The following is a 19,590-nucleotide window of genomic DNA, read 5'->3' as shown; positions in this document are numbered from 1 at the left end:
ATATGGTTTCAGATTTCATGATTAAACTAACAATAATGACAAATCTTTATCTAAACCCCGCTGTGTGTCATTTTAGAAATTTGAAAACAAATTCAGAGAAGTTTGGTAACTTGCCCTAAGTTGGCTAACAAGTTAAGAGCTGAGATTGAATTCTGGGCCTTTGATACCAAGATTTTTCACCTGCGGCAATACCTTATGTCTAAAAATTTTGTTTAAGTATTTAAAAGCTTAGTGGAAAATGTAGATTGACCTATGTCACCAAAATAAGTTTGTCATTTGTATTGTAAAAGTTGTTCAGTAGTCGTAATGATATAAAGATATTCTCAACCTGGCCACGAGAGGTCAGCACTTAGCTGCTATATTGGTATCACAATTCTACTCTTTTAGTGGAATTTTTTTTGCTGGATTGTATTCAGGTGTTAAATATTATTGCAGTATATTGCAGATATATTATAGTTAGCAGATTATAAGCATTTTAGTAGCTGTCATTATGTTAATGTGATAGAACTTTCTAAAAAGTATTTCATTTGGCTAAAATTTCTTTTGTTTTTCTCTTAGAGATATAATCTTAATCAAAAAGGATAAAATTATACCAGTTTATTTCTCCTGTAAGGATGTATGTTTGTACTTTATACATTAACAAAAATTCGTAACATGTTCAGTGCATGCTCCAGTCTTAAATTCTTTTAAAATACATGTACAAATCACTGATTTGTAAAAGATTTATGGAGCGCTATATTAAATACAGTATTTCCAACACAGTTATGAAGCTGCCTGATTGGGGTTTTTGTTGCTTCTACAAGACCAGGAGTTCCCTGAGGGCAGATACCTTGCTCGGTTTTGAGGAAGATTAGCCCTGAGTTAACATCTGCTGCCAATCCTCCTCTTTTTGCTGAAGAAGACTGGCCCTGAGCTAACATCAATGCCCATCTTCCTCTACTTTGTATGTGGGATGCCTACCACAGCGTGGCTTGATGAGTGGTGCCATGTCCACACCTGGGATCCAAACCAGCAAACCCCCGGGCTGCCGAAGCGGAATGTGCGAACTTAACTGCTGCGCCGCCGGGCCAGCCCCCTTACTCGATTTTTAATCCCAGCTCCTACCACAGTACCTCCCCAGAGTAAATACCTAGTGAATGTTGACGTAATGTCTATTGAGAGGCACAAAAATAGTGAATTCACAGGGAGTGTGAGTCCTAAGTTCATTAGTTTGAAGCTTTAGCCCTTGGGCAAATTACTAAACTTTGAACCTTAATTTCCACATCTGTAAAAGGGGTATGATAAAAACCACCTTACAGAGGTGCCAAGGCATCAAATTAAATCATATGTATAAGGTTCTTGTTACGTCATGAAGAATACGTGTAGCTGTTATCCTTCTCAGCAGCGATCCCTAATAGCTCTTACCCATAATAGTGGTCGTGGTAGCAGAGGTGGAGCATGTCAGCGGTGGGACTGGAGGTCTGGCCAATTCTGGGACTGTATTTAGTGCAGGCGTTTTTCTTCACTTTTCTGCTGTGCCAGCCTGAATGCATGAGTGAGATTATACAGTTTGGACTGTGAAGTTATAGTCTGGGCATCTTAAATCATGATTTTTCTCATTTCTGACTAAGGAAACCAAACCAGAGGTTGCGAGGCATTGCAGGCCAGGTCCAGGACATATTGTTCCTGGGCTCCCGTCTCTCATTCCTGTGGCTGCTGTCCTCCCCTCCCCCATGGCCTTCTTACCTCGCTGGAACTCTCCCACCCCGCACCAGGCTGTCTGGCCACGTGGAAGCCCTCCTGCCTGACTAGGGCTTTGATCCCTGCACCAGGTCCCCCCCACGGCATCCGCTTCTGCTCTGATCATGCTGCTCTTCCATGGGCCGTATCTCCTCTCTTCCCCAAGCCTGCTGGTGTTAGTACTGGCTCGTTTGAGAAGAGGAGCAGTTCTTAAAGACTCTGAAAAGCCCTGGTGGATTTGAGCTGAAAGACCAGACCTCTGGGCTCATTCAGAGAAATCATACAAGCTTTGATTCATTCTACCTTAACCTGGGAGGAAAGGAGAGGCTGGAGCTTTTCTCTTGGCCTTGGCTTTTCACTTCTACCCTGCTTCTTCACCCAAGTCCCAAGTCAATTCCCACTGTCTCCTTCTGGTTGCTGGTACTTACAGGGGACTGAGAAAGAACCAGCTGAGCCTCATGGGCTCCCAGCCAGTGGGGGCAGGCTTTATGGGAGTGTGTACTCCCGAAGATGCTGGTTCCCCAGCCATAGAATATGGGGCCCAGGCAACTTACTAGAAAAACAGAGCAAAGGCCTCACCTTCACTTTCTATCCGAAACTGGAGAGGGCTCAGAAGAAGTAGACAGATATCTTCCTCCCCTTCTTCCAAGCCTGATTGCCCCGTTGCAGACTGTTATTTTCTGCTTTCTTTTTTTGGCAAGGGAGGACTAGACGCCATCATAGTTGGGGGTGGGGGACTAGTGGAAGGGGCAGAGAGAGCTAGGGACTATGGGGAGGTGGGGGAAGGGTTACTCTGAGTTTCCTGCTGGGGTTAGCCACGGGGTTTTCTTTCAGGAGCTCTTGCTCCACCCACAGGTATGCCAGAGGTTCCCAACTGAGGGGCTCCGAGGTGGAGGAGGGGGCCGAGGTGGCAGCTGCACAGCTGGGTGCAGTGGGCAGGTTGTTTGAAAATATCTTTGCTACCTCCGTATGTGGTAGAGAGTATCTTGTTATTGTAATTTGCACTAGAAATCTATGATAGATATGCATGTTACTTTTAGAAAGTAATTTTCCTGGTGCCGTTTTTCTCAGTCTTCTGTTGCTGTCTCGTGTATCATTAATTTTTAAAATTATTTTTGATAGCTACCACAATGTTTGAAGCTGGAAAGGACAAAGGTAATCCAGATGAATTTGCCGTGGCCCTTGACGAAGCTCTTGGAGACTTCGCGTTCCCAGATGAATTTGTCTTTGATGTTTGGGGAGCCGTCGGTGACGCCAAACGAGGATGATTGTGGTGTGGATGTTCCGTCTCTGGAGAAATGAACCATTGTTCCTTTTTTTAAGAAAACGATTAGATCTGTTTTTAGACACTGTTACAGACTCTGGTTTGTTTTATGTGTGTAGAGTACATTCTTTGAAGTATAATTTTGATTTCTGGGTATTTTTTAATGTAGTTGTATATGTAGTATGCTTAAGATAAATTACCTTAAAATATCAATTTTACTTTTCATTCAAAAGGTTTTTAAAAGTGAGTTTTAGGGAGTGTTTCTAGATAACTGATTTTGCTCCCCATTAACACCCATGCTTTGTTTCCCACATGTGAGTAGTTGATTGCAATAGCTTTGCAGTTCTTTTGCAGAATCTTAATGCAGTGAAAATTAGAATTAGAATATGATTTGCCTTGTAGCATCTTCATTTTGTTTAAGGGCTTGATCAGGATATGTTCAGGAAAGGAAACGTGAATTACGCTTACTAGAGGTCTGGAAGCATCGTTGTTTTTGACCCACTGCGTAAGGGGAGAAAGATTCCTATAGCCTGTCGAAGTCTATGGCCTATTTTCTCTCTTTGTAAAAAAAGGATTGATTGATTTTTCTTTTTTGCTTCTTTGTAATTCTTTCTTAACACTTGCTGAAATCTAGTGTGCTGTCTGTGTGTTTTCATGTGTGAAAGGAGGGTGAAAAAGAGGTAGATAGGGTAGAAACCATTCATATTTGATCTTTTTAAAAGCGGTTCCTAAAACATTATTTCTTTTTCCGCCCACACCTACTTTTATGTCACCCTTTATAAACCCTCCAGGGGAGGTTTTTATAGTCTTTGCAGAACTTTTCTTTTGAAAGATATTTACTCGGAAAATAACTATGTTTGAGAACTTTTTTTTCCGTTAAAGAGCAATGCTTTTCAGCCTCCTAAACTTTAAAGGAGATCCTATCAGAAATAGATTTTCCCCTAGTGGCAATACGAGAGAAGGGAAAATTGAGAAAATATATTAGCCTATTATTTTAGAGTTCTAACACTTTCTCTCTAAAACCTTACATTATTGAGAAAATTGAGGGTAAATGGCTGTCTTATCACTCTTATTTGACATTTTACAGATGTAAGAGAAATGGAAATGAATGGTTTCAACATAGATCATTTAATAAGGCAGAGCATGGTGTGACCAAGCATTCTTCTAAAGTGCTGGATCGAAAATGCTGTGTGCTGTCTTGGTAATCAGAAATAATAACCTGGGAGGGATGGATTCTAGGAAATCAGAAGTAGCTCCATTTTCACACTGGGTTAATGCTCAGGTGACTCTTGTTTTTCCGTGCGATTTCACTGTTCCTGCTGTCCACTCCCCTTTCGCCTAAGTTTAATGCTGCGAAGCTGCTGTTCTCTGTCTTATTACTCTGAACCCTGCACAGAAACTGTTAGTTATTAATGTGTAACAAAAGTAGTTTATAGAATGTGGATTGTCTTATTGCCCTTGCCCATCATTTGAAAACAGGATCCAGCTCAGGCAGTAATTTGTTGTTACTTGTTTAGTGGGTTTCTTTTGGGCGTCCCCAAACACCTGTTAATTCTTAATACCACTTCTCTTAGAAGGACACACAAAAAAAGAATTGATATTTTTAGGGATGGGGAAGTTATTGGATAACTCAGGAGGCCCAGAGAAACATTTTAGTTTAAACAAAAAAATAAATTTCTTGGCCCTAGATGTTAGATTTGAAATGACAAATCGTTGCTTGTTATTGATGGGTATCCGTTTCCCCTCCCTTTTTGGATGTGCATGAAGACCGACACTTGGTGTGGATTCCTGGTGATTTATGGAATCTCATATTCACAAAGTGGGCGTGCTCACCGTGATCTCTGTGGAATTTTGCTGTCTACGGGGCTGATGTCCATGTCCAGCTGTAACTTGCTTGACAGCATTAGCTGGGCAGTCATCCTTATTATGGGCTCCAGCACAGGTGCTTTAATACTAAGTTTTTCCTTGAAATGTGTTTGCCTCTCACCTCTATTGCTAGACTGATAACAAGGTCAGTTTCTTTATGTCATTTTGTTCCCTTACTTGAAAATATATCTATCTGTGAACTTTGTGCCTTTTTGTAACTCTCAGCGCACAAAAAAGTAGCAGAATCTATTTTTAGTTGCCACTTTCTGCAAGCGTGGGCTGCCCTTCTGCTGCTACAATGAGACAAATCATGTTTTTTTCTTTTTTAACTTTCCATTTTGTTGGCACCACTAAACATTTTCTGAAAGACTCGGTCATTTTCTCTTGTTCTGTAGGAGTTTTTTCCCAATGGAGGATGATCATTTTATTCTTGATTTCCTTCCCTGCAAAACAGCATCGCTCAGTGGCCACTAAAAGCACGTGACTGAATGATGGGCTCAATGGGGCCTTGGACATAGCTTGGTCCTGATCAAATGTGCACATTCTGATGATGACAAATAGGTACATTTTGGGTTTCTGTGATGTTTTAAAAATACAATTATATCATTATATAATGTGAAACTCTTTAAGAATTCAATTATAAAAGCAGTAATCTGTTAACCTCTGTGGCTGCTATATCCAATAATATAATGTGACAGATAATTAACTAAATAGAGAGAACTCAATTTTTCCAGTGATGTTTAATTTGCAACATTTCCCCCTGTAACTTTAACAAGTAGACGTTTTCCAGGTAAAGCGCACTTTATTTAGGTTCATATTATTGCTAGACCTTCATTCATCAAGTCAGGAGACGGCCTTCCTGGTATCCTTCGGTTCTCATCGCCTACCTAGCACAGTAGCAAAATGAATTTCTTCTGCCAAGGTTCTTCTAAATAGAGTGCAGTTATCCACTAAAGATGTAAAAGATTGATCATATAATGACCCTTTCACTCTCTGGTACATCTTAAAATATATGGATACCAACAGCATTCTTGTTATTCTGGTGGAAGTACTAGGTTAGAAGGATGGTTAAGTGATTTACTCAAGCTGTGACTGAATGAAGAGATAGGAGATGCTATTCAACTCCACAGTCCCAGGTATTAGTGCTCTGTGTAAAAAGCACATGTATTATCTTCTTGACACAGATTGAAAGAGATAGCAGAGTAATTATGAGTCCTTACACATATCATGGTTATAAAATGTTTCTAAGATTGTGAAGTGTACAACTGGCACAGCCCGTCCCTACCGATTACCTGAAAACCTAGTTCTAAGAAATGACTCATGGTATCTGCTAGGAGGGTGAAAGCTGAATATGATATCTTTATTTCAGTTGGAGACATTAAGTCTCTGTAAGACTTAAATATAGCTTTAGATATTTTTCAAGTATTAACAAAAAGCAGAAATTAAAAAAAACTTCTGAAAGATAATTTTGAGTAAACATTTTATATTTTAAACTGTTTGTGCCATGTAATAATATTGACTAGATACAGGTAAAATGTTCTTTTCTGAGAGACAAAAAAAAAGGTTTTCTCTTTTATAATAATCATAGCATATACTTTAAAATATTTTTTGAGATTGAATTTTGGAAATCTATTCATCTATTTGTAGAATTGTAAATTATATTTTGATATTGTTTAAAAATGTATTATTTGCTATATTTCTACTTATATTGATCAAAAAGTGAATTATTTGTAAAGCTATAATAATTTTATAATATTTCTTATATTTAAAATATGACTCCTTAAAATAAAAACCTTTTCATGAAAAAAGTGATGACTGTTTTTATCATTAAAAAATCAAGATTTTGGGTTTTAAATGTTGGACTTTTTAGTTTTGTTTAAATAAATCGTGGGAATAATACATTTGATTAGTCGGGCCTTTATGTTCTTAACATATCTTTGGTATGTTTTTTCTCAGTGTATTTTGTACAAATTATAATCTCTAAGGTCTTTTAGTTTTAAAATCCCCAAATTATTTGCTTTGGTTGAGGGAAAATACATGAGGTATATACTGTCACAGTCCTCTAAGATAAAAGTCATAAGCTGTTTCTGTTATAAGATGGAGGTTTACCTAGGGTGACAGTTTCTCCTTTGTTCCACCAATTTTATGGCAGTGGTTTCCAAACAATGGCTGGAGTAAGTAGAAGAAGCACAGCCCAGAGCTCTTAGGTAGTTATGCCTTTGGATTCGTTATCTCCTTCATACAGTTTGAAAGCCCTAACACAGCTGTTAGAAATCCTTACAAATATCATGCTAATTCTATATGTTTGGGGATGGGGTCCAGGAAACTGCATTTTGACACATCCTCCAGATGTTTCCAATGGAGGTGAATCTTGGACCCTTACATTGAGGTCTCTGAAGGTCCTGGCCGCACACTAGGAAGGAACAATGGGTGTGGCTTCAAGAACTCAGGATCCATCAAGGTAAACAGAGATGTGAAAGAGATCACTAGTACAATTAGGTAAGTGCTAAAATGGATATGGGTAGAATGGGAAAAAGTGATACATGACAACAGGATTTCCTTTTTTTTTTTTTTGAGGAAGATTAGCCCTGAGCTAACTACTGCCAATCCTCCTCTTTTTGCTGAGGAAGACTGGCCCTGAGTTAATGCCCATCTTCCTCTACTTTATATGTGGGATGCCTACCACAGCATGGCGTGCCAAGCAGTGCCATGTCTGTACCCGGGACCCAAACAGGCGAACCCCGGGCTGCCGAAGCAGAACGTGTGCACTTAACCGCTGCGCCACTGGGCTGGCCCCAGGATTTCTTTTAATTACACTAATGTGGGCAATTTTCTAAACATAACTTGGTATGCTAGAAGAATTTATCATCATAGAGAAATAGACTTCCCACATGGCGCATTATGGATTAGCCCAGGTGACGGTTTTGCCTCATGCAAACCATGCAGTTTATATTGCAGTATTTGAGGCTTACCCTTGATGCAAATAAATATTGCCTATTTATCTTACCATGATTAGGTATTTTCTCCTCTTCTAGTTTTGCAGGTGAGGATCCTCTGAAACTATGGTTTTAAAGAACATTTTTGCTTTTAGTAGAATGGAATGGACGTGCATGATAAGAAGTTACTCTCAATGGGAGTAACTTCAGTGCGTGCTGTGGTTTTGATTATGGAAAAGCTCAGCTTAGAAAAATGCTACTTGAATTCTCATCTAGATTTCTCTTTTAGCAAGTTCCTTTCATGTAGGGGGTAGAGCGTAGAACATGATTCATGCTTCATTATTTTATTTTATGTCATGTAAAAATATGTGGGAAATCATTATGATTTTAAAAATTAAAGATCTGGGACTGGCCCCATGGCCTAGTGGTTAAGTTTGGTGCGGGTTCGGTTCCTGGGTGCAGGCCTACACCACTCATCGTTGGCTGTGCTGTGGTGGCATCCCACACACAAAATAGAGGAAGACTGGCACAGATGTTAGCTCAGGATGACTCTTCCTCAGCAGGAAGAAAAAAAAATTATAGATCTAATGAATTAGTTTAGCTTTGAAAAACTAGTTTCTCTAAAAGTTAGAATTTCTACCCTCTTGTGGTTCAGATAGTTTATTATAAAAAGAATTTTGTTTTAATTTTATTTTAACAGCTTTCCAGTGAAAAGTAAACAAATATAAAAATGAAACGAAGACTTACTTCCCCATAAAACAAAACACTTCCTCTACTGCAGTGGCACTGGAGAAAAATGAGGAAATAAAGTCCTGCAGATTTAAGGAGTGGTCGAAGAAACATGAGACACGTTAGCTTTGGGAGAAGGATAATGAGAACATTGTTGCCGTCTTCCTGCAATGTTCTTCCCTCCTCTCCACTCCTTCCTCTCCTGGCTTGCTCTTCTCTACTCAGCCTCAATCCATGGGGGATTCTCAGGCCTTGGATTGGGCGCCTATCCCCTACTCTACCCTCTTAGATGACTCCTTTTTTCTCGTGGCTTTACACATCTTGATATTGACAACTCCCACATTTGTATGTCCAGTTTGGACCTCTCTTCTGAGCTCTATACTCAGATATTCAACTGCTTCCTTGACATCTCCATTTAGTGTCTCAAAAACTTAACACATCTAGGATGCAACTTTAGATTTTTCTTAAAAGTCTTACTTCCTCAATTTTCTCTGACAGGAAGCAGCTTAAATTCAACTCACTGCTCCTTCACCTACTGTGTCTAATTCAGTAGCAACTCCCCTTCATTGTATCTCCAAAAATAGCTCCCGAATATATCCACTCTGTCCAGCTTCACTGTCACCTGTTTCATCCACACCTCATTTCTCCCCTGGGCTGTGGCCACAGGCTCTGCCGCTTTCCTTTCTTCCCCTCCTGCCCTGCTCCGATTTGTGTTTTACACAGTAATGAGAGGGCTCTGAAAATGTTTACTGTAGGACAGGAGTGCTCAGCTTTCATTAAATGGAAATGTCAACATCTCATTTCTTTTCTTCTCTGGAAGGGTTTGACATTGTTTTTTCTGTCTTTGAGGAAAGGGACACTGGGTTTTGGATGATTCACCTTCTGCTAAAGGGCCCGCAGTCTACTGTGAAAGAGCTAGGAGGAAGGAGGTGGCAAGAGGGAGAAGTTTCACAGGTGTAGACTAACGGCTATAAGAGAGAGAGAGAGAGAGAGGGAGAGTGTGTGTGTGTTGGGGAAGGAGGAGAGAAAGAAAGATGTCTTTGGAGGCCCAAACAGAGGAGGATTGTGTCTTGTTTTCCTGCAGGCACATTATGGGTAGATGGAATGTATAGACCGACGGGAACAAAAGCCTTCAGAACTGTCCTGGTCTCATCATGGCGCATATGCAGTAAGACCCACAGTGAGGGGTGGTGTTTGAGCACCCGAGACCCTTGTGGAAGCTTGAGTCATTGACTAGAGACCACCAGCCTTCATGGAACCAGCGCTTTCATCCCCTCTTTGTTTCTATCATCAGAGTTGGTGAGAATTTTGTCAGCAATCTTGCCTGTTGTTGTCCAGCAGGAGTGTCACCCCATCAGCCTGAACCTCTGGCTTATTCTTGGGGGTGCCTTACTCCCAGGCTCTTTTTGGCAATGACATGACCCACACGAATGAGCCTTAGAAAAGAGAGGTGGGCTCTTGGACGCCTGGGGGATGGTGGGGGGTATCCTTGCTTCTGTAGTTGCTGACCTGAACCAGTACAAGACCTTGGCTGGGACATGGGCAAATGACCCCTTCTGCTCCATGTTAGTGGGATCACGTCATTCGCCTTCAACCTCTTTCCAGTAGCATCCAGAGCCCTGCCCACCTCACTGCCATGCTGCCCCAGCTCTGTGCTCTGGTTTTGTGGAATGTTCCGTTCACTTCCAAGCTCTTACGTTTCTTAAAGCTTTTTCTCTGTTTTGATCACCCTTCCTCCTATTTGCACGGCCAGGTCCTTGCCATCCTTCAGTTATTAGGTTAAATGCCACTTCTCTGGAGAAGCATTTTTTTTTTTTTAAGAAGATTTTATTTTTTATTTTTTTTTATTTTTTCCTTTTTCTCCCCAAAGCCCCCCAGTACATAGTTGTATATTCTTCATTGTGGGTCCTTCTAGTTGTAGCACGTGGGATGCTGCCTCAGCGTGGTCTGACGAGCAGTGCCATGTCCGTGCCCAGGATTCGAACCAACGAAAACACTGGGCCGCCTGCAGCGGAGCGCGAACTTAACCACTCGGCCACGGGGCCAGCCCCTGGAGAAGCATTTTTTGACCTTCTTCCTCCCCTTGTTCTCTGTATTCTTGATTTCAGATCCATCATGACACATCGTCATTTGTAATTATTTTGTGAGTGTGTTTTTATTCTATATTCTCCACTTGAATATCAGCTTCTTGGGGATGAGATTGCTCCTGTCTTTCTCCCTCTTGTATCCCCAACATTTAGCATGGAGCCTGGGATGTATTTAGCACTAAAAAAATAATTATTGATGAGGAACTTAAGCAAATTTGTGTTGAGTGACTACTGTGTGCTCAGTCGCAGGAAATGGATTGCCTCACCCAATCCTCAGCAAGCCCCCGAGGCAGGTCATGATTATCTCCATTTTAAAGATGAAGAAACAAGTCCAGAGAAATCAAATATCTTGCTGTAAGGCACATATTTGGTTAGTGGCAAAGAGAGGATTTGAATCCAGTTTTAAGTCCTAAGCTCTCTCCAAAATTGATCCTGTTAATACTTTACCAGAGCAATGTTCTGAGTCACTCAGCTGAAGAAAGTTGTGGAGGGGATTAAAGCCCAGAGAACAAGGTTATGGATTCAGTGAACTGCTCTCATCAGCCTGAGAAAGGGAACAGCAACTCAGAGGTCAGACCAAGAAGTAAATCCACACGGCAAGGAGATGGATTTTAGGTTAGAAACCATACACTGCAGGATATTAGTGGTTCTTTAGGTTAAAAAGATTATAATTGGTAAGAAGTCTAGAGTTTTAAAAATAAACAACTGAAATTTACTTCTAGAGGCTGGAGTTCTAAGATCAGGTTGCCAGCATGGTTGGGGTGGTGAGAGCCGTCTTCCAGATTGTAGATGGCAATCTCCTCCTGTCTCGTTTCTATCCGCACATCACAGAGGGGGTCAAGTCTGGATTTTTAAAAAACATTGTAGTCACTAGCATAAGTTCTTGCTGGTTTGACTGAGAAAAAAATTAAGAAGAGAAAGGTCCTGACCATTTCTTGGAGAATGAGGACTGGCCTTAGAAATCCTTCAAAATTTCTTCTGGTTAAAGTGATTTCGTGGTTTAATTGTTTTGACCTTGGCAGTGGGTATTTGTTTCTGGAGTCATTATTGTTTAGTTCATGTTTCAGAAAACTGTAAAGGGGTGATTGCTGTGTTCTTTAGGCTTTTCTTTTTTAAACAGTATGAAACAGAAATTTAAAAAAGTAGCAGCTTGTTATCAAATGAATGCTCTGTGTACCATTTATTGTTTGAAAATGTCATGAGCATTTGAGGTTTCATGGAGCATGGAATCTCATCATTAACCATTTTTAAGACTCTGAGATACTTGGGTCCTGAGAAATAAATTGGCAAGTTTGATTGCTTCACAAGTTGCATTTCTGGACTAGAACTCTAATTCATATGCCAAAAGGTGAGTTTATGGAGATGATTACACATTCCCTGAGTAGATTCCCTACGTGATTCTTTTCTGTACGTAAGAGTGGTCAGTTTCAACATATTAACTTATGAGTTGATGGATAGGGAATATTTGTGAGGCTTCTGTCAATATTAAACCAAAGTAAGACTATTTGTAACTGTGGTGATTTAAAAAATGAAATCAATCATGTTCCTTCCCAGAGGATCAAATATTCGTTTGTAATCAGGACATGTTCATTGAATTCCTCTTTAAATGGGGTCCAAGGAAGTTCTGATGTAGGAAGGTACACTGACTGAAATAGAGATGGGTGACATTTTCAAGAGTGATCATTCTAAAATTCTGTGGAGTATGGGGCTCTCCTTTTTGACTTTCTTGATATACATTATTAATGACCTTGGTTTAATCTTTTAAAATAAGTTAATTAGCTTCCAGAAAGATTCCTCCAGGTGATTTAATATGTGTTTCACTGGTTAGAAGGAGACCTCCCAACCCTCCACATCCCCAAGTTGCCCAGTATGGCAGAAGTGAAGTCACTGGACACTTTTTTTATTTACCTTGGCTGACCAGTAGGTGGCACGGCCTGCCCTGGCTGCTACCTCAAGTCTATCTTCCTCTTCCCTGAACCTGAATAGCAAGTCAAAAAGTATTTGTTGTATTCTTCTATGTATTCTGGCTTGTCTAGTCTGATTTTTGAGCTCATCTGTGATTCCACTAAAGATAGTCCCTTGACAGCTAAAGTGTCTTGGATACCCAGATAGCTTCTCGGAATCTTGGGGATTATATCGTGTGGCCTCGGAGAGTATTCAGAGCGAATGACTAATTCTACAAAACCAACCAAGCTTCCTCCAGACCTGAGAGGCAGAGAAATGACTGAGCACCGAAGTCCTGCAGAGGTGATTGTGGTTAATATCCTGTGAAAGTTTTAGACGGCTTCCTACCAAGCATAAAATTAAATAGGTACATTAAAAACTCTAAGACCTCATTCACGACTTCAAAACCCTTAAATAAGGTTTGAGCAAACAGTTAATTGTGAATTTGTTCTTTGTCTGAATAAATAAAGTAAGTGGAGCTTCTTTGCGTTTAGTAATTAATGTTACGTGGATGATTCACATCCTGAGAAGACCTTGTTTTCATTGAGATAGAATTCTGGCCAGACATTGATTCGACTATTACCATTTCAACAGCTGTCATTGAACTGACTTTTTCTTCTTTCTGATGTTTTTCACATTTAAGTATTTACCAACACTTTTGAGCTACATTGCTTTGTACTTATCATGGGATATTTTCCCCTTATTTATTGTGTATTAGCTCTATTATCACCCAGTGTTACTTGGGAGACTCATTAACTATAGTTGAATAATATTTATTAGAAATAAGAGTTTTTAAAATTGGTATTGTAATAGTTTCCTATAATTATAACATAGTACCGCTTCCTCATAGACCATACTTGTCAATTCAAGTCCAGGGTCTATATGAATGAATTCCTGCTGCTGGATGAGGTAGAGTTGACCCTGAGAGAAACAGCTGAATCACAAATCAATATCCTTAATTCTTAATGTTTTCTCTGGGCTTTATAACTGGTCATGGTACAATAGAGGCTTATAGGGATGAGCAGAGATGTAAAAGCAGAAGGGAAGTTGAAAGGAATCAACTGGCTTCTGGAGAATGTCCCTTTACTAAAGCTACTGAAAGCCCTGTTGTAAACATTGGTCTTATTTTAAACATCCAAATTCTTCATGTTGCTTTGATAATAAGAATTTCATAATCTATGGAGCTTAGTAATTGATTCCAGGAATAGCATGAACAACAAAGTGGTGAATGTTCAACATTAAACTATTATTAGATTCCTTAACATTGCTGATTTGTGGCTCATTTCTGCACCACCATGTCTCTGTCCACAGTGGTTTATTAGGTATGGCATGTTCCTCCTAATTGGAACCAAATATTCCAACCAAATGTTGGCTTGGATTTCAGTAGCCTGTGAGAGACCATGTTCTCCTGACTGACAGTTACAAGAATCTATCTATGTGCTTCATTTTCCGTGGATCTGGAGGATTATGGCTCATCTTTTCGAGGGCACAAACAATTTCCACTTTGAGCATCAGTTTCAATTGCCCTGGAGAGAGTGTTCCTCCCTGATGGATGTTCTTGGATCTCTCATTGTCCCAGGACCCTTCTAAGGTAAATTTTATATCAATCATCCTATTAGTCAGGATTCAGTTACAGAGAACAGAATTTGTGGTAGCTGTTTTAAGCAGAAGGGGATGTCTTATGGGTTATTAAATAGGGCCCCAAATTGTTGGAAGGATTCAAAAGAAGACTCTGAGCTGAGGAGGCAGACCCTAGAATGAATTTCCAAAGCCTTGCTGCCCAACTGTGTTGCTAAAGGAGCTGCTGCCATGGTCAGGAAGCTGCTTCTGCTAAATTGGTACCAACTTGGGGCCATACCCTTTCTGCTCTATCGGCACCAGGGCAAATGATGCCACATGTCCTGCCACTCTCACAATTAACCTGGTTCTGAATTCAAGTCTTGAGTGCATGTGATTGGCATCATTTAAGTCATATCCAGAAGACATAGCTGCAAGGGAACTTGGGGGAAAAAAGCTTTTTGGGCCCTATGGTGTCAGAAGGATAATACAATGAGCTTGGAATTGATGTTCAGCATACTAATCTACAATATTTGCCGCTGTCAATAATCTAGATTTAAGTCAGACCAACCAAAACTTACTCCCTTAGTTGGTAAAAATCCATCCAGCTTTTTTTTGACATGTTAGCAAGCAGATGGCCAGAACATATAGATTGGTAAACTATTTTTCCTTTATGCTGTCATGCTTCTACTTTTAAATAAAATCAGTGATTTAATGAATAAGAAATAACTAACGTCTTTTGTTGAGGCCTATGCGAAAGCTGGTGAAATATTGGACGTGAGATAAAACAATACCACCCAAGCAGACCCTATTGCCTTAAGACAAAATCCAGCTACATTAGAGGATTTTTTTCTCGAAGACATGAAGTCAAAGTGGGTTTCATAGATTAATTGTTGAGTTGTGCGGCATGAGGCAACTTGTTGGCATGCTCCTTTCTCTGCATTTCTTCTTGGTAATATGGCGTATATCGAGTTGCTTTAGTTGGGGACTCAGTGAGGGAGCAACCATCCACTGTGTTTACTTCCCTTACTGGGTGATTGAAATGTTCCAATTTTCTTACTTTTCCTTTAAAAAATTCATTTGTTCCTATACACATGGTGGTTCACTTCAAACAATTTTGTTAGGCTTACTTCATTATTATAGAGTATCTCAGTGCAAAGGATGTAGACAAATCATGTTAAAGAACTAATAGGGTGTTAATTGGTCTAAATGAGCAAATGGCTTTTTCGCCTCCCTCTTGTCCATGTTAAAGCATTTTCCCAATGCATTACATATTTACTTTCCAAATTGGATTTTACAAGCAATGCTAAATGGTAGTGGTATTTTCCTTTATTTGTGCTGAGAACTGGTCTAAGTGAGTGCTTATTCTCCTTTAATTATTTTAGTCCTTGACTCTAAATTACTATAATTCCATCCCTGATTGCTCGTTGAGGCACTAGTTCAGCCATTCTCATAATAGTTATTTTCACTTTTGTTTTTTTAATTTTTAAATTTTTTATCATGTTCATTTTAAAAATTGTAGGTAATTAATGTTTTAAATATTCCATATTCTGAGACATTCATGCTTCAGCAAATCTCTTGGCTCTAAGATATAAAGGTGAGTGGAAATATCATTGCTGTGTCATTCAATGTACCACAGAAGAAGCTTGCACTTACAATGTCATTTAGGCAAGAAGATGCTGTAGAATGTATAACATTTTCAGTTTTTGGAAACGTCTTGGATTTTCAAAGCCTATTCCTCTTGCAACATGGTGATAAAAGTCTCTTGTATCTAAAAGCATCAGATTCCTTTTTCTTCTTTTTCCAAGTTCAGATTCTTTCATCATCTGAGAGAAATAGTTAATGCATGTAAACATATCTAATTAAGTAATACATTGAAGAACAGTAGAGAAAAATGGCTCATAATGGGAGACAATATTGCTTAGTTGGTAAAGAAATGGGTTGGAGTCATACAGACTTGGGTGCTAGACTAGTTCCACCACCTGCAGGTTGGAGAAATTACTTAATTTCTTCAATATCCCATTTCTTCATCTCTTAAATGGGAATAATAATATCTACTTGTTGTGAGGTTCTTGTAAGGGTTACATTAGATAATATACCTAAAGCACTTAGCATGTGATCTGGAGCATAGTGAATATTTAACAAACTTTTTATCATTGTTGTTCCAGGCAGACATTGAGTTTTCACAAGCTGGTGGAGAGGTTTCTGAATATCACAGTAACTAGTTAGAAACACCTGATTTCTCTTCTCCCACCTTCTCATTTAAATAATCTTGAAGAATATGGAAAACGAGAACATTCAGCAACAATCTGCTCTACTTGAGAAGGACTTGCACAAGAGATAACATAAATTTTCCGGAAAAAGTAACCTAAATTGATTCCATGTGAGTAGAAAACCTGAATAGTTCAGTAACCATGGAGGAATTCCCCTTACCTCCCAAATGACTCTACGTGCAGATAGTAAGAAAAGGTGAGTTTTTCAAGTTTTGGGAAAAGAGAAATTCTATTTATAGAAATGGTTGCAGAGCATTGAGACATCAGGCTAAAAATTTTGTCAATTAATTTACAAATGTAGTATAATGCTCACATAAAACTTGATGAAATATTTCGAATACTTGAACAGAGATTTGGGTACAAAGATGATCACCATGATGGAATATCATTAAAATACTGTATTCAAAAGACATTTAATGTCATGAGTAAATGTATAATGTTTAGTGAAAAGGGAACACACAGCTTTATACTCAGCAGGATCAATTTTTTTAGTAAAAAATATAAAAGAGAGGTAATAATGTAAATATTAACGATAGTAAAATCTGGGTGGTACAATGGTGGGTGACTTATGTGTTCTTCCTTGTGCCTTTGTCTACTTTACAAATTCTCTACAATGATTATATATTATTTCTATATTCTGAAAAGGAACAGTATTCAAAAAGAAGGAAGTGGCTATATCAAAATGTAGGCATGAAGGATATAATTAAATTAACAATGTTTATGAATAAAAGACTGGTTAGACAATTTCACCTGGCTAACTTGTCCTCAGAAAGCTTTGGGAAGTTCCTCCCCTAATTTTCTGTTCTTCGTTTTCTATTTAGCCCCTTAAAAAATTAACAAAATTATTTTATTGAGGTCATATTGGCTTATAACATTGTGTAAATTTCAGGTGTACATTATTATAAATCAGTTTCTGTATAGGCTGCATTGTGTTCACCACCAATAGTCTAGTTGTTTTTAAATTTTTATTCATTTATTTATATATTTATTTTATTGAGGTCATACTGGTTTATAACACCGTGTAATTTCAGGTGTACATTATTATATATCAGTTTCTATATAGACTGCATTGTGTTCACCACCAATAGTCTAGTCTTTATCCATCACCATACATATGTGCCGTTTTACCCCTTTCACCCTTTCCCCATCCCCTTACCCTCTAGTAAGCACTAATCTATTCTCCTTATCTATGTATTTGTTTATCTTCCACATATGAGTGAAATCATACGGTGTTTATCTTTCTCTGTCTGGCTTATTTTGCTTAGCATAATACCCTCAAGGTCTATCTATGTTGTCTCAAATGGAACGATTTTGTCTTTTTTATGACTGAGTAGTATTCCATTGTATACATACACCACATCTTCTTTATCCATTCATGAGTTGCTGGGCACTTGGGTTGCTTCCACGTCTTGGCTACTGTGATGAACATAGGGACGCGTAAGTCTGTTTGTATTTTTGATTTCATGTTCTTTGGATAAATACCCCCATGAAAAAAATTTTTTTCCACAAATGAATTGCATTTGCTAGATGCTGTGGAGGAAACTAATTTGGAATATAGCACTGTTCTCAAGGTGATGTTTTAATGTTGATGGGCTTTCTGTTTTAATTTTTTTGTCTGCTTCCCATAATGTGACAGAAATGGAAGAAGGCTGGTTTACTGAAAATTCAATAGCAACTAACTTCCGTCAAAAGTTTAAGGTAGTACACAAAAATTCAATAAATTAATTAGAAAATACTATTAGACATTTGAAAAATGATTTAATACAGGAAACAGGAAAATTTTATGTGCTAAGTTGGATTTTATGTTCCAAACTAACAAATTGAATTTGAGCTTTGAAGGTATCTCTCTGCACATAACAGACACTCAAATAGTATGTGAAAAAAATAAATGAATTTGTTTGAAAATTTTGTTAATTTATACTCCACTCATCTCATGCTCCCAAGAGATTTCATCTAGAAGGATTCTAGAGTATTCATTTTCCCTTTTGTTCTTAGTGGTAACAGATAATATTCTCATCACTGTGTAAGATCATTGTAACTTTCTCAATATTTTATATTGTTTAAAATTCATTTATATTACTTGAATTTCAAAATTGTTTGGTTGTATAAGGATTATTCAGAGACTCTATTAGGAATTTGTGGATAATATTGGTCGCAAGTATTAATTAAATATTAGTAATAAATATATTAATTTTAGATGTTGCTTCATTGAGAGGAAAGAAGAAAATGCTATTTATTATTTATAAATAATAAACATAATATTTAATAAATAATAATTTATTAGTAATATATTAATAAAATATTTAGATTCTGAAAGCATTGTTAAGGGAAAAAAATCACTTGAGACTTTAATACCCAAAGATAAAAACTGTTACTATTTTGGAGGGCACACTTCCAATAATATTCCTATTTGTTTACTTGTGTATTTCAACAAGTTGTGATTGTACTCTAGATATTGATTTAGATCTGGATGTTTTCATTTAACAATAGAGAAGATGTTTCTGATGTCATAAATGTTCCTCTACAAGATGATTTTAATGATTAAATATTATTCCCTCTGATGACTGTGTCATAATTTATATTCACTGAAAATTAAGGTTTTTAAAGTAGTTTGCTAGTGTTATAAATAATATAGTGGTAGAGTTTTTCTTTTTCCCTTTAAAGGAATTCAAAATCCCTTAAAGATAGTCACATACAAAAAAAAAATCCATCAATTTATCATCAGAAAAATATGATTTTTAAATTACTTATTTTACCTAAAAAAGTTAAACTGTAAAACAGAAAACCTGATTTGTATTATATTTATTTTTTAAATTTATAGACGGTTAAGGAAGAGACTTGAGGGAGGTAAAAGAGAACCGATTCTAAGTTATATCAGCAATTACAGAAAGGCTAATCGGAAAGAAGGATATGGTAGGCAGTCTTGTAAGTTGATTCCCAGTGATCCCCACCCATTGGTGTTCGTGCCCTCGTGTGCCCATCTTCTCCTCTTGAGTGTGGGCTGGGCTTGATGACTTAGTTCTAGACAATAGACTATGGCAAAGGTGACAGTCGGTCACTTCTGTGATTGAGTTATAAAATATTGTGACTTCCATCTTGCTAGCAGATCCTTTCTGTTGTCTTCTTGGCTTGTATACTTTGATGAATGAAGCAAGCTGCCATGTGGGAGAGACACACGTGGCAGGAAAGTGAGAGAAACCTCTGGCCAACAGCCA

General features: G+C 38.2%; 1 protein-coding gene across 3 annotated transcripts in view; it reads left to right on the top strand.

Annotated features, from left to right (window-relative positions):
• Positions 1-6,413, top strand: part of GIPC2 (GIPC PDZ domain containing family member 2) — a 77,131-nt gene extending 70,718 nt beyond the window's left edge. For all 3 annotated transcript variants that reach the window (XM_008518999.2, XM_070592808.1, XM_070592809.1), the window contains exon 6: positions 2,842-6,413. In XM_008518999.2, coding sequence (XP_008517221.2) covers positions 2,842-2,987 — 146 coding nt within the window. In that variant the 3' untranslated portion in view covers positions 2,988-6,413. The remainder of the gene's footprint in view (positions 1-2,841) is intronic.
• The last annotated feature ends 13,177 nt before the right edge of the window (positions 6,414-19,590 follow it).

Source organism: Equus przewalskii, chromosome 24, assembly GCF_037783145.1.
Source record: "Equus przewalskii isolate Varuska chromosome 24, EquPr2, whole genome shotgun sequence".
Taxonomy (NCBI): domain Eukaryota; kingdom Metazoa; phylum Chordata; class Mammalia; order Perissodactyla; family Equidae; genus Equus; species Equus przewalskii.
The sequence above is the reverse complement of the archived record's forward strand: the minus strand, read 5'-3'. Positions and strand labels throughout refer to the sequence as shown.